This window comes from Gopherus evgoodei, chromosome 1, assembly GCF_007399415.2.
Source record: "Gopherus evgoodei ecotype Sinaloan lineage chromosome 1, rGopEvg1_v1.p, whole genome shotgun sequence".
In the NCBI taxonomy this organism is placed as follows: Eukaryota; Metazoa; Chordata; order Testudines; family Testudinidae; genus Gopherus; species Gopherus evgoodei.
In genome coordinates this window covers 212,065,504-212,078,810 of record NC_044322.1, presented here as the reverse complement: position 1 = coordinate 212,078,810, position 13,307 = coordinate 212,065,504, and the positions used below count along the sequence as shown (strand labels likewise).

At 44.4% G+C, this 13,307-nt stretch overlaps 1 protein-coding gene across 9 annotated transcripts in view; it reads right to left on the bottom strand.

Annotated features, from left to right (window-relative positions):
* The window catches only part of STXBP5L (syntaxin binding protein 5 like), a 424,278-nt gene that overhangs the window by 15,334 nt on the left and 395,637 nt on the right, over positions 1-13,307 (bottom strand). For 5 of the 9 annotated variants that reach the window (XM_030534340.1, XM_030534359.1, XM_030534368.1 and 2 more), the window contains one exon: positions 6,462-6,563. The exons of 3 other annotated variants lie outside the window; for them this stretch is intronic. In XM_030534340.1, the coding sequence (XP_030390200.1) occupies positions 6,462-6,563 (102 nt within the window). The remainder of the gene's footprint in view (positions 1-6,461; positions 6,564-13,307) is intronic. One more of the 9 variants, XM_030534349.1, reaches the window with a different exon arrangement.

Genomic DNA, 13,307 nt, shown 5'->3' with positions numbered 1-13,307 from the left:
TATAAATAAGGTAAATACAATCAAGCAGACACAAGCTGGCAGGGCTATAGCACAGACCCAAATGAATCTGAAAACCAAATGCAAATGCTCAGTTGTACCTGGACATCACGGACTTGTTATACACTAGGTGAACGTTTTGCTACTTGCATAGTCTTAAACTTCCTGCCGGTGCATAAACAGCAGTGAGAATGCTGTCAGACCTCTCCAGACAAATCAGGCTGTTAGAAATAGCTGCTTATTACAGAGATCTGCATAGGCTAACCAGAATTTGCTCCGGTCATGGCTCAAGGGAGGTCTCCTAGATTCACATATTACATCATTTAAAACTAAATCATCTACCTTATTACAGGACATGAAGTGAGGGCTCAGTGCCAGCATCACGTCCTGTTGCGCATGCCCTTTGCCTTGCGCCAAACACTGCTATGGCTATGTTCAGAGTAACCCTCCTTAGACTGTGATGTTCTTGGCAGCTGGCTGGCTGAGAGGAGACACTGACCCTTGAACTGGCCCCTCTTCCAGGCAATGTGCAGGGGGAAGGAATATCATTTAAACCTTCTCACCCCCAATTCACCTCCCACTTCCCATACAATGGAATGAGAAAGTTGTTCTGCCCCTTAACTGCCTCCACACCATGAGATTGGACCATAAACATTTTTTGTGTATGGTTTCGTTGGGAACTGTGACCACTAGTTAGAAATAGACACACATACACTCCCCTCACCAAACTCACTGGGAGTCTCCCACGGGGAAGGGCCTCTTTCCAGCTCTTCCTGGGGAGGAACAGCATCGAGCTTGGTTGGGTGCTGAAGGCACTGATTTGGGTTATGTTCACTCAGCCTTGTCTGTCATCAGACCAGGCAGAATAAGCTGCTCAACATGCCCTTGCTCTGCGTTCGCAGGGTGGGAGCAGAGGGGAGGGAGTTGGGGCTGAGAAGAGACTGAACAGTGAAGGATCCAGGAGTGGCATTAGGATGCAGGGAGCAGGAGGTGGCTGCAGCAGGAGGAAGGGGGGTTCATTTTTGGCCTTTTTTCATTTCCTGGCACACTAGGTAGGCATCTTAGTCTCCCTGATAGCGTAGTCTGCATTGTATCTCACTGCTGCTGATCCCTTTCATCTCTAATGCCTTCACCGTGCTTCCTGGACTAGAAGAAATCAGGGACCCAGGCTAGTCTTTGCAAGACAGGCTTGAGTCAGCTCTGCAATCCATCTACACCGAGTCAGGCAGAGCCAGAGGCAGGCTGCAACACAACACTGAAAGTTACAAGTGCTTTTCTGCAACACAAAAGGCTAGAGCAGGGGTTGGCAACCTTTCAGAAGTGGTGTGCTGAGTCTTCATTTATTCACTCTAATTTAAGGTTTCACGTGCCAGTAATATATTTTAACGTTTTTAGATCTCTTTCTATAAGTCTATAATATATAACTAAACTATTGTTGTATGTAAAGCAAATAAGGTTTTTGAAATGTTTAATAAACTTCCTTTAAAATTAAATTAAAATGCAGAACCCCCCGGACCGGTGACCAAGACCCAGGCAGCATGAGTGCCACTGAAAATCAGCTCACGTGCCACCTTTGGCACACGTGCCATAGGTTGCCTACCTCTGGTCTAGAGGCTGAGAGACTTTGGAACAAACATTTGGAGCTCATGGGCCTGAGACGTCTCTAAGTGCCTCAGACTATATTCAGGTACTCACTGGAGTCTAGTTGCTGAGATAACTGGGTGACTATGGATGCCTTCATCAGGTCTATCTGTGCATGGAATGGGGGCCATCAATGAGGCTATTGCCTTGCCAAATGTGAGCTCCGCAGCACTGCAGGATTTTAGTCCCCCTCATGCTCAAGAGCAAGTTATGCCTGGTTCAGTTTCCAAGTGCCACATGCTCCCCAGCCAGGGAGTTCACATTTAACTGTCAGTGCAGGTATTAGTGCTGCTGCCTGGCCCTGGCTCAACACTACTGCAGAGACCTGCATAAAAGCAGGGAGTGGCTTATCTGTGAGGATATATGGATCTAATACCTTATGAGTGAATGTGCCCGATACCCTCACAGACCTTGCAGCACTCTAGCCATGCAGCGTTGGAGGCAGTTCATCAGCACTGCAGTTGCTGACCAAAGAGAGTTAGTGAAGAGGCTTTGCAGGTGTCCCAGACCCCACAACACAGGGCAGTCCATGATCCCAAACCTCATTTTCCCCACAGGGTGCAGAGGCTGTATGTATTTTTCCCTTTAGTAGTTGGTATTAATGACAAGAGCATGTAAAAAGCAAACATATTGGTGTTCAAGCTGTGAAAGGTGCTGAAGGGACAAATATGTCTGCTCAGTCTGTGTAGGTGACATGCAGAGTGTTTAAAATATGTGATTTGCCATTTGCATGTGTCACAGGACTTTTTCCTTCCTTTAAATAAGAATAGATGTTCCTTGCTGTTGTGCGGTACAATTAACTAATGCCTTTTAGCAGAACTGACATTAACAGGTACAATTTTTGGGACCCCTTTGGGAACATGTCATGCTGTTTTCCATTAAATACAATATTCAGATTGAATTTCAAAAGCTCAGCATGACACCTCTCTCATGAAAGATTTCTAAACTGAAACACGTAACTTAGGAAAGATCAGAGGCCCACTGTGACCTTCCCAGCCTGTTCTAAAACAAAGTCAAAACTGCACCGCCTCCTGGAATTTTTCTTTATTAGCTATCTGATAACGTTCCGTTTAGGCCTCTTCTCAACTGCGCTGCTCCCTCGGGGTCTCACCCACTGTAGATCTGCTCTCTCTCTCTCTCTTCAGAGAGCCATTCCCTTTTATATAAGTGAGGTATAAAAGCACCTGCCTCAGCCTAAGCCTTACCCAGCAGGATCAATGACTGCTCACAGGGAGGTGTGTTTCATGCATTAGCAGGAGTGTTGTAAGCAAGACATGAGCAGTGATTCCTCCAATCTGCACTGATAAGGCCTGAAATGGAATCTTGTGCCCAGTTCTGGGCACCGCACTTTGGGAAAGATGTGGACAAATTGGAAAAAGTCCAGAGAAGAGCAACAAAAATGATTAAAGGGCTAGAAAAAATGACCTACAAGGGAAGATTGAAAAAACTGGGTTTTTTGAGTCTGAAGAAGAGAAGACTGAGGGGGGACATGATAATCTAAAAGGTTGTTATAAAGAGGAGGGTGATAAAGTGATCTCCTTAACCACCGATGCCAAGTCAAGAAACAGTGAGCTTAAACTGTAGCAATCAAGATTTAGGTTGGACATTAGGAAAAATTTCCTGTCGGGATGGGTGAGCACTGGAACATGTCACCTAGAGAGGCTGAGGAATCTCCGCCACTGTAGGTTTTTAAGAGCAAGTTGGACAAACACCTGTCAGGGATGGTCTAGTAATACTTAGTCCTGCCATGAGTGCAGGGGACTGGACTAGATGACCTGTCAAGGTCCCTTCCAGTCCTACCTTTCTATGATTTCTATGCAAACACTGCCAGCCTGTTACAGCCCCTTAGAGCCAATGCTTGGGCATGCACCCTAGTTTTCTCTCTCCTGGACAACCTAACTCCCAAAGCCCCTGCAGTGACCAGAAGACTTGCTATCTGCAACATCTCATTTTGCATGGTCATAAACCCCTGGGTACACCCTGGAAACCAGGACAGACTGAAAGTTTACCCAGGCTCCCTGCATTTCAATGGGGCAGGATAACACAAGCAAGCTGCCTCCTCTCATAGGGGGATTATAGCCTTTGGGTAGGCCCTGGAGTCCTTGTAGTCATAGGGGACCTGTATGGAATCTAATTTCTTAAGGCACTTGAGTCATTTCAAGCCCTGTTACATCAAAGTCTGAGTGTACCATGAGTCAACCAGGCCACCATTCCTAGAGCCCTGCATGGATACAAAATTCATATCCGCATCCAAGCCATGATCCACAAACATGGTCTACAGCTATAAAGCAGATATCTGCAGATTTGCAGGGCTCTAACAATTGGCCCTTCCATTTCTATGGGTCCATTTATTACCCACTGGGAGAGCCAGACCCCTGGCCCCTACTAGACCTCATCTCTCTATCGTCAGTACATCCATGAGGAACAATGTTTTTGAATATACCTCTGTTCCTTACATAATACTTAGGGCTGGAGGCTTCCTCCTAGATTCCTGGTGATTGTCCTTTTTGGCTGTGGGCTCCATAAGTCCATGTGTCTTCCCAAAATTACAGTGCAATATGTAACCCAATTTTCTTACGTGTTCCTTTTCCTAATAAGCAAAACACATCATTCCCCTCCCCCATCAGTCCCCTCTGTGTCTGGCCAATCTTCTGGTTTCCTTGCCCACCATTGAGTCCCTGAGTCTAAGAGCTGCTCTATGAACTGTGCTATGGAACTGAGCTGAAACTGGGGCAGCGTGACCTCTCTCACATCTAGGCACTTAATATATATATTTATCTTTTACTCCTTGTACCTCTACTGTGGAAAAGGAGCTAAAAAGATGTTCCAAGACTCACGCTGAGCAGGAGCCACCAACTCAAAGGTGACCAGCAGGCCTCAGGGTCACCATCCGGTTTCATGATAGACAGAGAAGGGCTGACGCTCACCGGCAGTCCAGATGGTGGCCATGGGTTAATCAGTCTGTGGAACATCAGCTCCCAAAGTTGTTGCTGCTGTTCTTGTTGGACTCCTTCACAAATTGCCACAAGGCCTGCAACAGCTGTTGTTTGGGGGCAGTCTGGGCCTGTTGCCACTTCTGCACTCATGTTCTTCAGTTCAAGTTTGCTTCGCTCCCCACCCCCATGCCCCTTGTGCAGAATATGTCAAAAATATCTCACCCTGCGTGAGCAGCCTGCTCTAAAACAAAGTCCACACCATGAGTAGAGTCACACTCACCGCCCTCCTTGGGTTTGACAAAAAACAACAAAACCTTCAGCTCCAACCATCTCCACAGGTGTGGCTGCCCCAGGGCTCCTCCCTGCTCTGCCCACACCTTTACTTCTCTATGTAGAGAGCACTCCCATCTCCCATACACAGGGGACAGTTAACAAGCTACCTGCAAACCACCAAGTTAGATGAACTCATTTCCCAGCAGCCTCAGTATCTGCCACCAGGTGGGAATGTTTTAGTCGAACAGTGCCAGCCTGTTCTACAATCCTCCACACAGTTAATGTTCTCTCCCACCTTCCCACTTCTTTCTATGAATGTAGTTGCTATTAATGTAAAATACAGCTCAGCAACAAAGATGACAGGCCATACTGTGTTTATTCTGTATTATATTGCTATCAAATATCTTCATTGTATGGACCACTTCTTAATAGAGATTCTTCTGTGGACTCCTCTCCTCCCACTGATGATCGTAAGGGCCACTGTCCCTCCCATCTGTGAACACAGAACAGCTCCTTGGCAACTAAAGTAATTGATTACTTGGGACAGTACCCTTAAGAAATGAATGTATTTACAGTTCTCTTTAATGCATTTAATTTTGTTTTTCTGTCTCTATTTTACTCTTAATTTCACTTCTCCTCCAATATGTTCTGTTCCTCTTTTCAGGGCAAATGTTCCTCTGCTACTCCATCCCCTTATCCTGGTCTCTTCCTGCACACAGTACCCTGTCGTGTGGTCCTCTCTCCTCCAAACATGCTTTTCTGCCACTAAATTTCCTTGTGTCCTGGACTCACAGCCTGACAATCACGACCCCTCCAGCCATTTCTCCAATGGCCATAACCCCCCACTGCCTCATTTTTTTTCTCCCCTGAACAGTTTCCTCTTGCTGGTGCCTGGCAGCTCCAGACCCTGGTGGTGGCTCCTGTTTCCTCTTCTCCTCCTCATAGATGGAGCTATGCTTGCTCTTCCTTCTTGCTTCCAGCTGATTGTATAGGTCGCCAGGCTCCTCCTCGATACCTGTAGAAGCAGCTGGAAGCCTGGGAGAGGCAGCCACCACCATACGAAAAGCCAAATCTCCACAGACCACTTAGCATGTGCTTCATGAACCACAGGTTGGTATGGTATGCTGTATGGTACCTGTTTATCCATTAGATTGCAAGCAACTGTTGACAGGGGCTCTCTCATTTGAAGCTTACCTACTGCATGGCAGCATTATACTGTGTACATTGATTGTGCCATCTAAACGACTAATCATAAATTCTGAGCTTCAGCGAAGGAAGGAGTAAGCCAATCAGGCGACCTTTGCCCACCTAAAAATAACTCTCCTGTCTCCTCAATGTTCTGCCCTATAGATGGATTAGGTTATTCAGACATGGTTTGACCTACATGAATCAATTGCTGTTTTATAACATTATAACATTAGTTCTACTGTTCTAATTTTTAGCAATAGTTAGTTTGTGGAGAAACATTTCTGACAAATAAAATCAGTGTCTTGTATCTGACTTCACCTGAACATGGAACCTCTAACTGTTGCCCAGCTCACTGCGACAGAAAAATACAGGATACTTCAACTAACATGTTAGGATAAAAACGAAGGTGGTGTTATCAAGCCTTACCTTTGTCCATCCATGTGTAAGTGGCATAGTGACGCTCGTCGTGTGAGAATGTACTGACTCCATGTAATTGCTGAAGCATTGCCCGTCTGGAAATGTAACCTACTGCCACAAAAACGCATGCATTGCAAAAGGACAAGAACAATTGAGCCAACCATCATCATGACATTTATATGAAAGCAGCCCCGAGCAGTTACAGTCCTAGCGCAGTTCTCTTGGCTGACACAGTGGTCCCGCTGCAGTGAGCTGGTGACTTTAAAAGAAATTTTGATTTATATTTTTTGGAATATTAAAAAGGCAATTCAAATGAAACATTTCCCATGCTTTAATTTATAGAAATAAAACCCAAACTTGCAACCTTTATGGAGCAGTCTTAAAATGAATAATGGTTTCTATTCTCTTTGGCCTTGTGAAAATAACACCACAGTTTCCTCACTTCCCCATGCAGTCTTAAAAAACACAAGAATGATAATGAAAATGTGTATGCTGCTGACTTACGCACCTAAAGGGAAATATTCTCCTTTCTGTTCTCATTAACTTCTTCAAGGGCTTTGAAAGAGGAATATATCCCTATACATCATCTCATCCATGAAGGTGGCATGATTATGTCAAAATAATGGAATAAACACTAATGAGGAAGCATAAAATCCTTCATTTTTATAGTCAGGAATTGTGAAAGCAAAAGTATTACTTGATATGAAGAATGAAAGAAAAATACTAGTGACTAAGATGAACCTTTGCACTGTAACGTATACATTCACCATCAGAGACCCTTACAATCAACACACAAAGCCAATGTTCGGTATAAAAAAATCAGGATATTTTGGAAGCAAAGTTACACAGCTGAAAATATTTTTAGGCTCCTCATGTAGGCACTCCTGTAAATTCCAAGCACCAAACATCTGATTTCATGGAAGCCAATGCAAATATTCAAATGTTTTTCCTGAGTATTACTAGTTTGTTTGTAGTACCACAAAACTCTGATAGTCAATATAAACAAACAGTCGTAAAATGAATCTTTAAACATTACTTCACAGATGGTATCATCACACAGACAGAGACCGAATCAAATAATTGATGGCAATGCTTCAGCAACACAGAGGAGCAAAAGGATAGGAACTGACACCACAGGGTATTGAAACACTTAAGAATGCTGCACATAGATCTGAATAAAGAAACATCTCTAAACACATTTTACTGGTGCCACGCTCAAGCTACATTGCATGTTAAAGCAATTCACTAGAAAGCAGCAAGAGTTTTTTTAAGCACAAACAAGTACCACTGGAAAATTAACTGGGAATTTATAGTGAGTGCCCTCCTATGAATAGACTCGGACAGTTTCAGACTTTCAGTTGTATTGGTAAGTATGTGAACAGATTACTGGTGGAGTATCTCCTAAATCAGAGCAATTTTATCCACTAATGTAGGGCTGAATCTTGTGAGATGGTCACCAGGCGCTCACAGACTAACTGTTCAGCAGTTAGTACAGAGATTCTGCACGTTATTTGCCACCAGGTTACACATGTTGAATGCTTGTGTAACTCTACTGAAATCATTAGAGTTTATGGAAATAAAACTGGTGTGAACTGATGGAGAATCGGACCCTCTCAGAAGATACAGATTGAAGGCAGAACATTTGGATCTTTAGCATTATATCACCTTTGTGTGGGTAGGTTCAGGCCTGGGTTTTGGTTCAGTCTATTTTAAAAATAACCAGGAACTGGGAAAGCAAAAATCCCACTTGATACGAAGACAGACAGCTAAACATTTTCACTGCATGAGCTACGTTCTCCATCAGAAATCCTCATGTATTTAATTTGCAAAGATTCCCACGTTCTACTGTATGAATCACTCGCCTCTACTTACACAACTGAAGTGTTTTCACATTCAAATTACTATGAATTTGAGCTGAATTTGGATTTCAAAAGCTCCCAGTGTGTGGGCTGTTGAGATCTGGGCCCATCTTTATTCAAAGATATCAAACTCTTTAGAGCTTATATAAAAGACTGAAACTGCTTATCAGAGTCCAAAATATCCCCTTGTTCTGAAGCACATTATATTTATGCATGATGCAATTTATATGTCAGGAATGATTTGTGGTAAGCTTTCCATGTAAAACTGCTTCAGGGCAAGGAAAATGTAAAGGGTGCTTCGGAAAACAAAGTTCCCTGTTCATTTATAGGGGAATCAAAATATCTCATATTGTTTCTTGAAGCACGCAACCTAGAGCATTTTAAAATTCAATTTTGGCTCTGCTGGGTTCCCTACCTGCATTTTTGTTTGCAACTAACTATTTTAGGCACCTTTGAAATGTTTCGCATTTGAAAAACATTTAGAATAGCTATACTTGCATAACATTATCATCAAAAATGCAAGCACTTCTAAATAAATTATCCCCTAGCTGTGTGCATATTGCTAGAGCACTGTGCGGATACAAATTTGTATCCGCATCCAATCCACGATCTGCACACATGGTCTGCAGATAGCCGAATCCGCGGATGCAGATAGCTGCAGATATAAAGCAGGTATCTGCAGATTTGCAAGGCTCTACATATTGCTCCACAAGCCAGGCTAACTGGAGCTATAGAGACAGTGAGGAGCCTCTAACTATATGCTTCACAAATTCCTTCAGATATTGGAAAACAATTTCTGCCTCATATAATTAATTGCTCGCAAGTGAAACAATTGCAAAATAAAACCCTCAATGCACAGTGCAAAACAACAATCTCAATATTCAGCTGGGTCTAAAGTGTTTCATGAGATCATCTGAACCTGGGAATGAAACAGACAGTAATCTGTATTAAAATTAAGCAGACATCAAATAACTGTAGGATAGCAAATTCCCTTTTATTCTTGTTCACTTTAAAAGTAAGGAAAATGTGATATGTAGGTGAGCTTTCTACACAGCTAACAAGATAATTTAAAAATCTTACTAGAAGAACCATACTGAGAAACTATTCCCAGAACAACAAAACTGCTCTCCCCAACCGTCCTCTGCTGTTGTTTACTTAGAGCCAATTGAGTAGTATGCTGTTAATATTTGAACCAGGGGCTTCCCCTTTGCCTGTGAATAATCCCCAGGCACCCAGGGGATATCCATTCATATACTTTCATAGAGGAGGCAGGAGGGAATGGGAAGAATTTGTTTGTTTTCCCATTTAAAGTAAAAACACTCTCTCATCAAATGCGTAACAAAGGAAGGATGCAATACCATTGGGGCAAATTGCATGTTGTTGGAAATGTTTATATTTCATTTTTGAACAACATATGGGGTACACAGCACAGTGCTCAAGGTGGGTAGTTTGAAATCAAGCACAGGGAGATGAAGCCCTGGTAGGAGGTGCTGGAATAGCCTGCATGGGACAGTTTTTGACTTTTTGGTGAAAAGTTCTGTTCCAAAAGGTACAAAATTTCGCTCTTCAGACATATTTATCTGACACCCAGGGCTAAGTTACTTCTGACAGGAATGAGCTAGCAGGGGCAGAGATGGGGTTGAGATCTACAGAGGTACTTAGATGCCTAAACCTGAGATGTAGGCACCTAAATTCCAGTTTTAGGTACCAATGGCATCCACAGAACTCCTGCTCAGCTGCTGCCTAGCTCTGTAGGTGCCCAAACTCACTCAACACCTAAGTGTTTGCCTCCGAGCACATACACTGCTGCCTCCCTCTAGGTGTTCAGATGCCCACCTCTCACCTAAGCCCCAGAGCAGTCCACAGACGGCTGGAAGACAGGCAGAGAAGTGCCGTTCTCATCCATGGGGCCCAATCTGGTAAGTGTTCTCACAGGCTGCCTACTGGATCACGTGCCATTCATAATCTGCCAGAAGGACTGGTACTACAATATTTGTACATTAACAGAGAGCCTAATAACTCAGTTGATGCAGACTCCCAAAATTGGAGACTCCTTGTTTCAAGAAGATTGCCCCGTGTCACATGCTTCCAAAGTGCTAACTAAAACACAACAGAATTAAACTCAGATTGAAAAAGAAACACCAGCATTTTTTGTGGTTGTGAGTGGTTTCAGAAATATGTTTATGGGCAGAAATTGGTCAAGATGGAGACAGGCCCTAAACTTTTGGAAGCCATGTAACAGACACCGTGGCCCAAAGCAACTGCAGAAAATTATAAAGGAATTTCAAAATATTTGTTAAATGTAAAATACAGGGCATGTAAGGAGCTTCTTATAGTGGTCATGCTATCAGGAGTGCCTATAAATAATGAAAGGAGGAGATGCAGATAGGACAGCAAATGTGAAAAATTGGGATGTGGGTGTGAGAGAGGTAGTAGGAGCCTATATAAGAAAAAGACCCCAAAATCGGGACTGTCTTTATAAAATCGGGACATCTGGTCACCCTAGCTGCAGAAGGAGTTTGGAGCGTATCTGATTCAAATACTAGCTATTTCCAAAAGAAAATCTGATAAGCTCAGACAAGAAACACAAAGTAACTCAAACTTACAAAAACTTGAATAATTCTAGATTGATGGCCAAAATAAATTTTTATGCTTAATAACTTTTTATTGGGCCTATAGAAATGATCATTCATTGTACCTGCCTGTGGTTTCCAGATGAGTTAATTACACAATTCATAAATGGTTCATTTTGGCAACTCTCACTGATGGGTCAGTTCAAGTATACCATGTCAAAGCCTTAAAATGTAGAATTAAAAGGATTATCACAAATAGCACATAAGCAGAGGCAGATTAAAGCAATCTCTACTTGGCACTATTAGGGAAGTAAACACACTTCAGAATGTCTTATTACAATCATTTGTTCAGAGAGATAGAGGTAGGAGGAAAAAAAAATCTTAGTATTAACATCTAACAAGCCTTTTCAGCCAAAGACAAGTAACCTTGAAGTAGTAAAAAAGACACCACACAGCAGAAAACTAGAGCAGATGAAATACTACAACAAGAACGCCGGTTATTCCACTGCAAGTGGGAGAAAATGTAAGATTTCAAACACAAAGTGGCTGGCACCTGCCAATGTAACAGGTATACCATCTGCCTCCACGATCTCGTCATAAACACATGAAAGTTAGGAGGAAAAGACCGTTACTCACCTTTGTAACTGTTGTTCTTCAAGATGTGTTGCTCATATCCATTCCAGTTAGGTGTGCGCATGCCGCATGCACGTTCGTCGGAAAACTTTTACCCTAGCAACACTCGGCGGGTCGGCTGGGCGCCCCCTGGAGTGGAGCCGCTATGGCACCAGATATATACCCCAGCCGACCCGGCCACCCCTCAGTTCCTTCTTGCCGGCTACTCCGACAGTGAGGAAGGAGGGCGGGTTTGGAATGGATATGAGCAACACATCTCGAAGAACAACAGTTACAAAGGTGAGTAACTGTCTTTTCTTCTTCGAGTGATTGCTCATATCCATTCCAGTTAGATGATTCCCAAGCCTTACCTAGGTGGTGGGGTCGGAGTGAGAAATGGCAGAGTGCAAAACCACTGAGCCAAAGGCTGCATCATCTCTAGACTGTTGGACCAGAGCGTAGTGCGATGCAAAGGTGTGGACCGAGGACCAGGTAGCTGCGTGACACATCTCCTGGATTGGTACATGGGCCAGGAAGGCAGCTGATGAAGCCTGAGCTCTGGTAGAATGTGCAGTGAGATGGCCCGAGGGAACATGAGCCAGGTCATAGCATGTGCATATGCATGACGTCACCCAAGAGGAGATCCTCTGGGTGGAGACAGGAAGGCCTTTCATCCGGTCAGCCACTGCAACGAAGAGTTGGGGTGATTTCCAGAAAGGCTTCGTCCGATCGATATAAAAAGCAAGCGCCCTACAGACATCTAAAGAGTGTAACTGCTGTTCCCGTTGAGATGAGCGAGGCTTCGAGAAGAAGACCAGAAGGAAGATGTCCTGATTGGTATGGAAGGCCGACACCACCTTAGTGAGGAAAGCCGGATGTGGTCGCAACTGTACCTTGTCCTTGTGAAAGACAGTATACGGTGGGTCCACCGTGAGCGCTCGAAGTTCGGAGACCCGTCTGGCGGATGTAATGGCTACTAGAAATATTGTCTTCCAGGACAGGTATAGCAGCAAGCAAGTTGCCAACAGCTCGAAAGGTGGAAGCATAAGCCTGTTTAGGACTAGGTTGAGGTCCCAGGTAGTGGCAGGGCAGCGTACGTGGGGGTAGAGGCGCTCTAGGTCCTTAAGAAATCTGGTAACTAAAGGGTGGGAAAACACGGAGTGGACACTTTCTCCTGGATGGAATGTGGAGATGGCGGCCAAGTGCACTCTCAAAGAAGATATCGTCAGGCCCTGCTGCTTAAGGGACCAGAGGTAGTCCAAGATAGCAGGGATCGAAACCTGAGAGGGAGCCGTATTCTGTGTTTCACACCAGCTGGAGAAACGTTTCCACTTGGCCAGATATGTTGACTGAGTGGAAGGTTTTCTGCAACTCAGGAGTATATGTTGCACCGGAGCAGAGCAGCGTAACTCCGACCTGTTTAGCCACACAGGAGCCATGCCGTGAGGTGAAGAGCCTGCAGGTCCGGGTGGCGAAGATTGCCGTGGTCCTGTGTTATGAGGTCCGGGTGGAGAGGCAGGGTAATTGGGTCGTCTATGGACAGGTTGAGCAGTGTGGTGTACCAGTGCTGTCTGGGCCACACTGGCGTGATCATGATTAGGTGCGCTCTGTCCCTGCGGAGTTTTATCAGGACCTTGTGAACCAGCGGGAACGGAGGGAAGGCATAGGGCAGCCGGTGCTTCCACAACATGAGGAATGCATCCGCAATTGATCCTAGTGAAAGACCCTGGAAGGAGCAGAACGCTTGGCATTTCCTGTTCGTGCGAGAGGCGAACAGGTCTATGTGGGGAAAGCCCCACTTCTGGAAGATG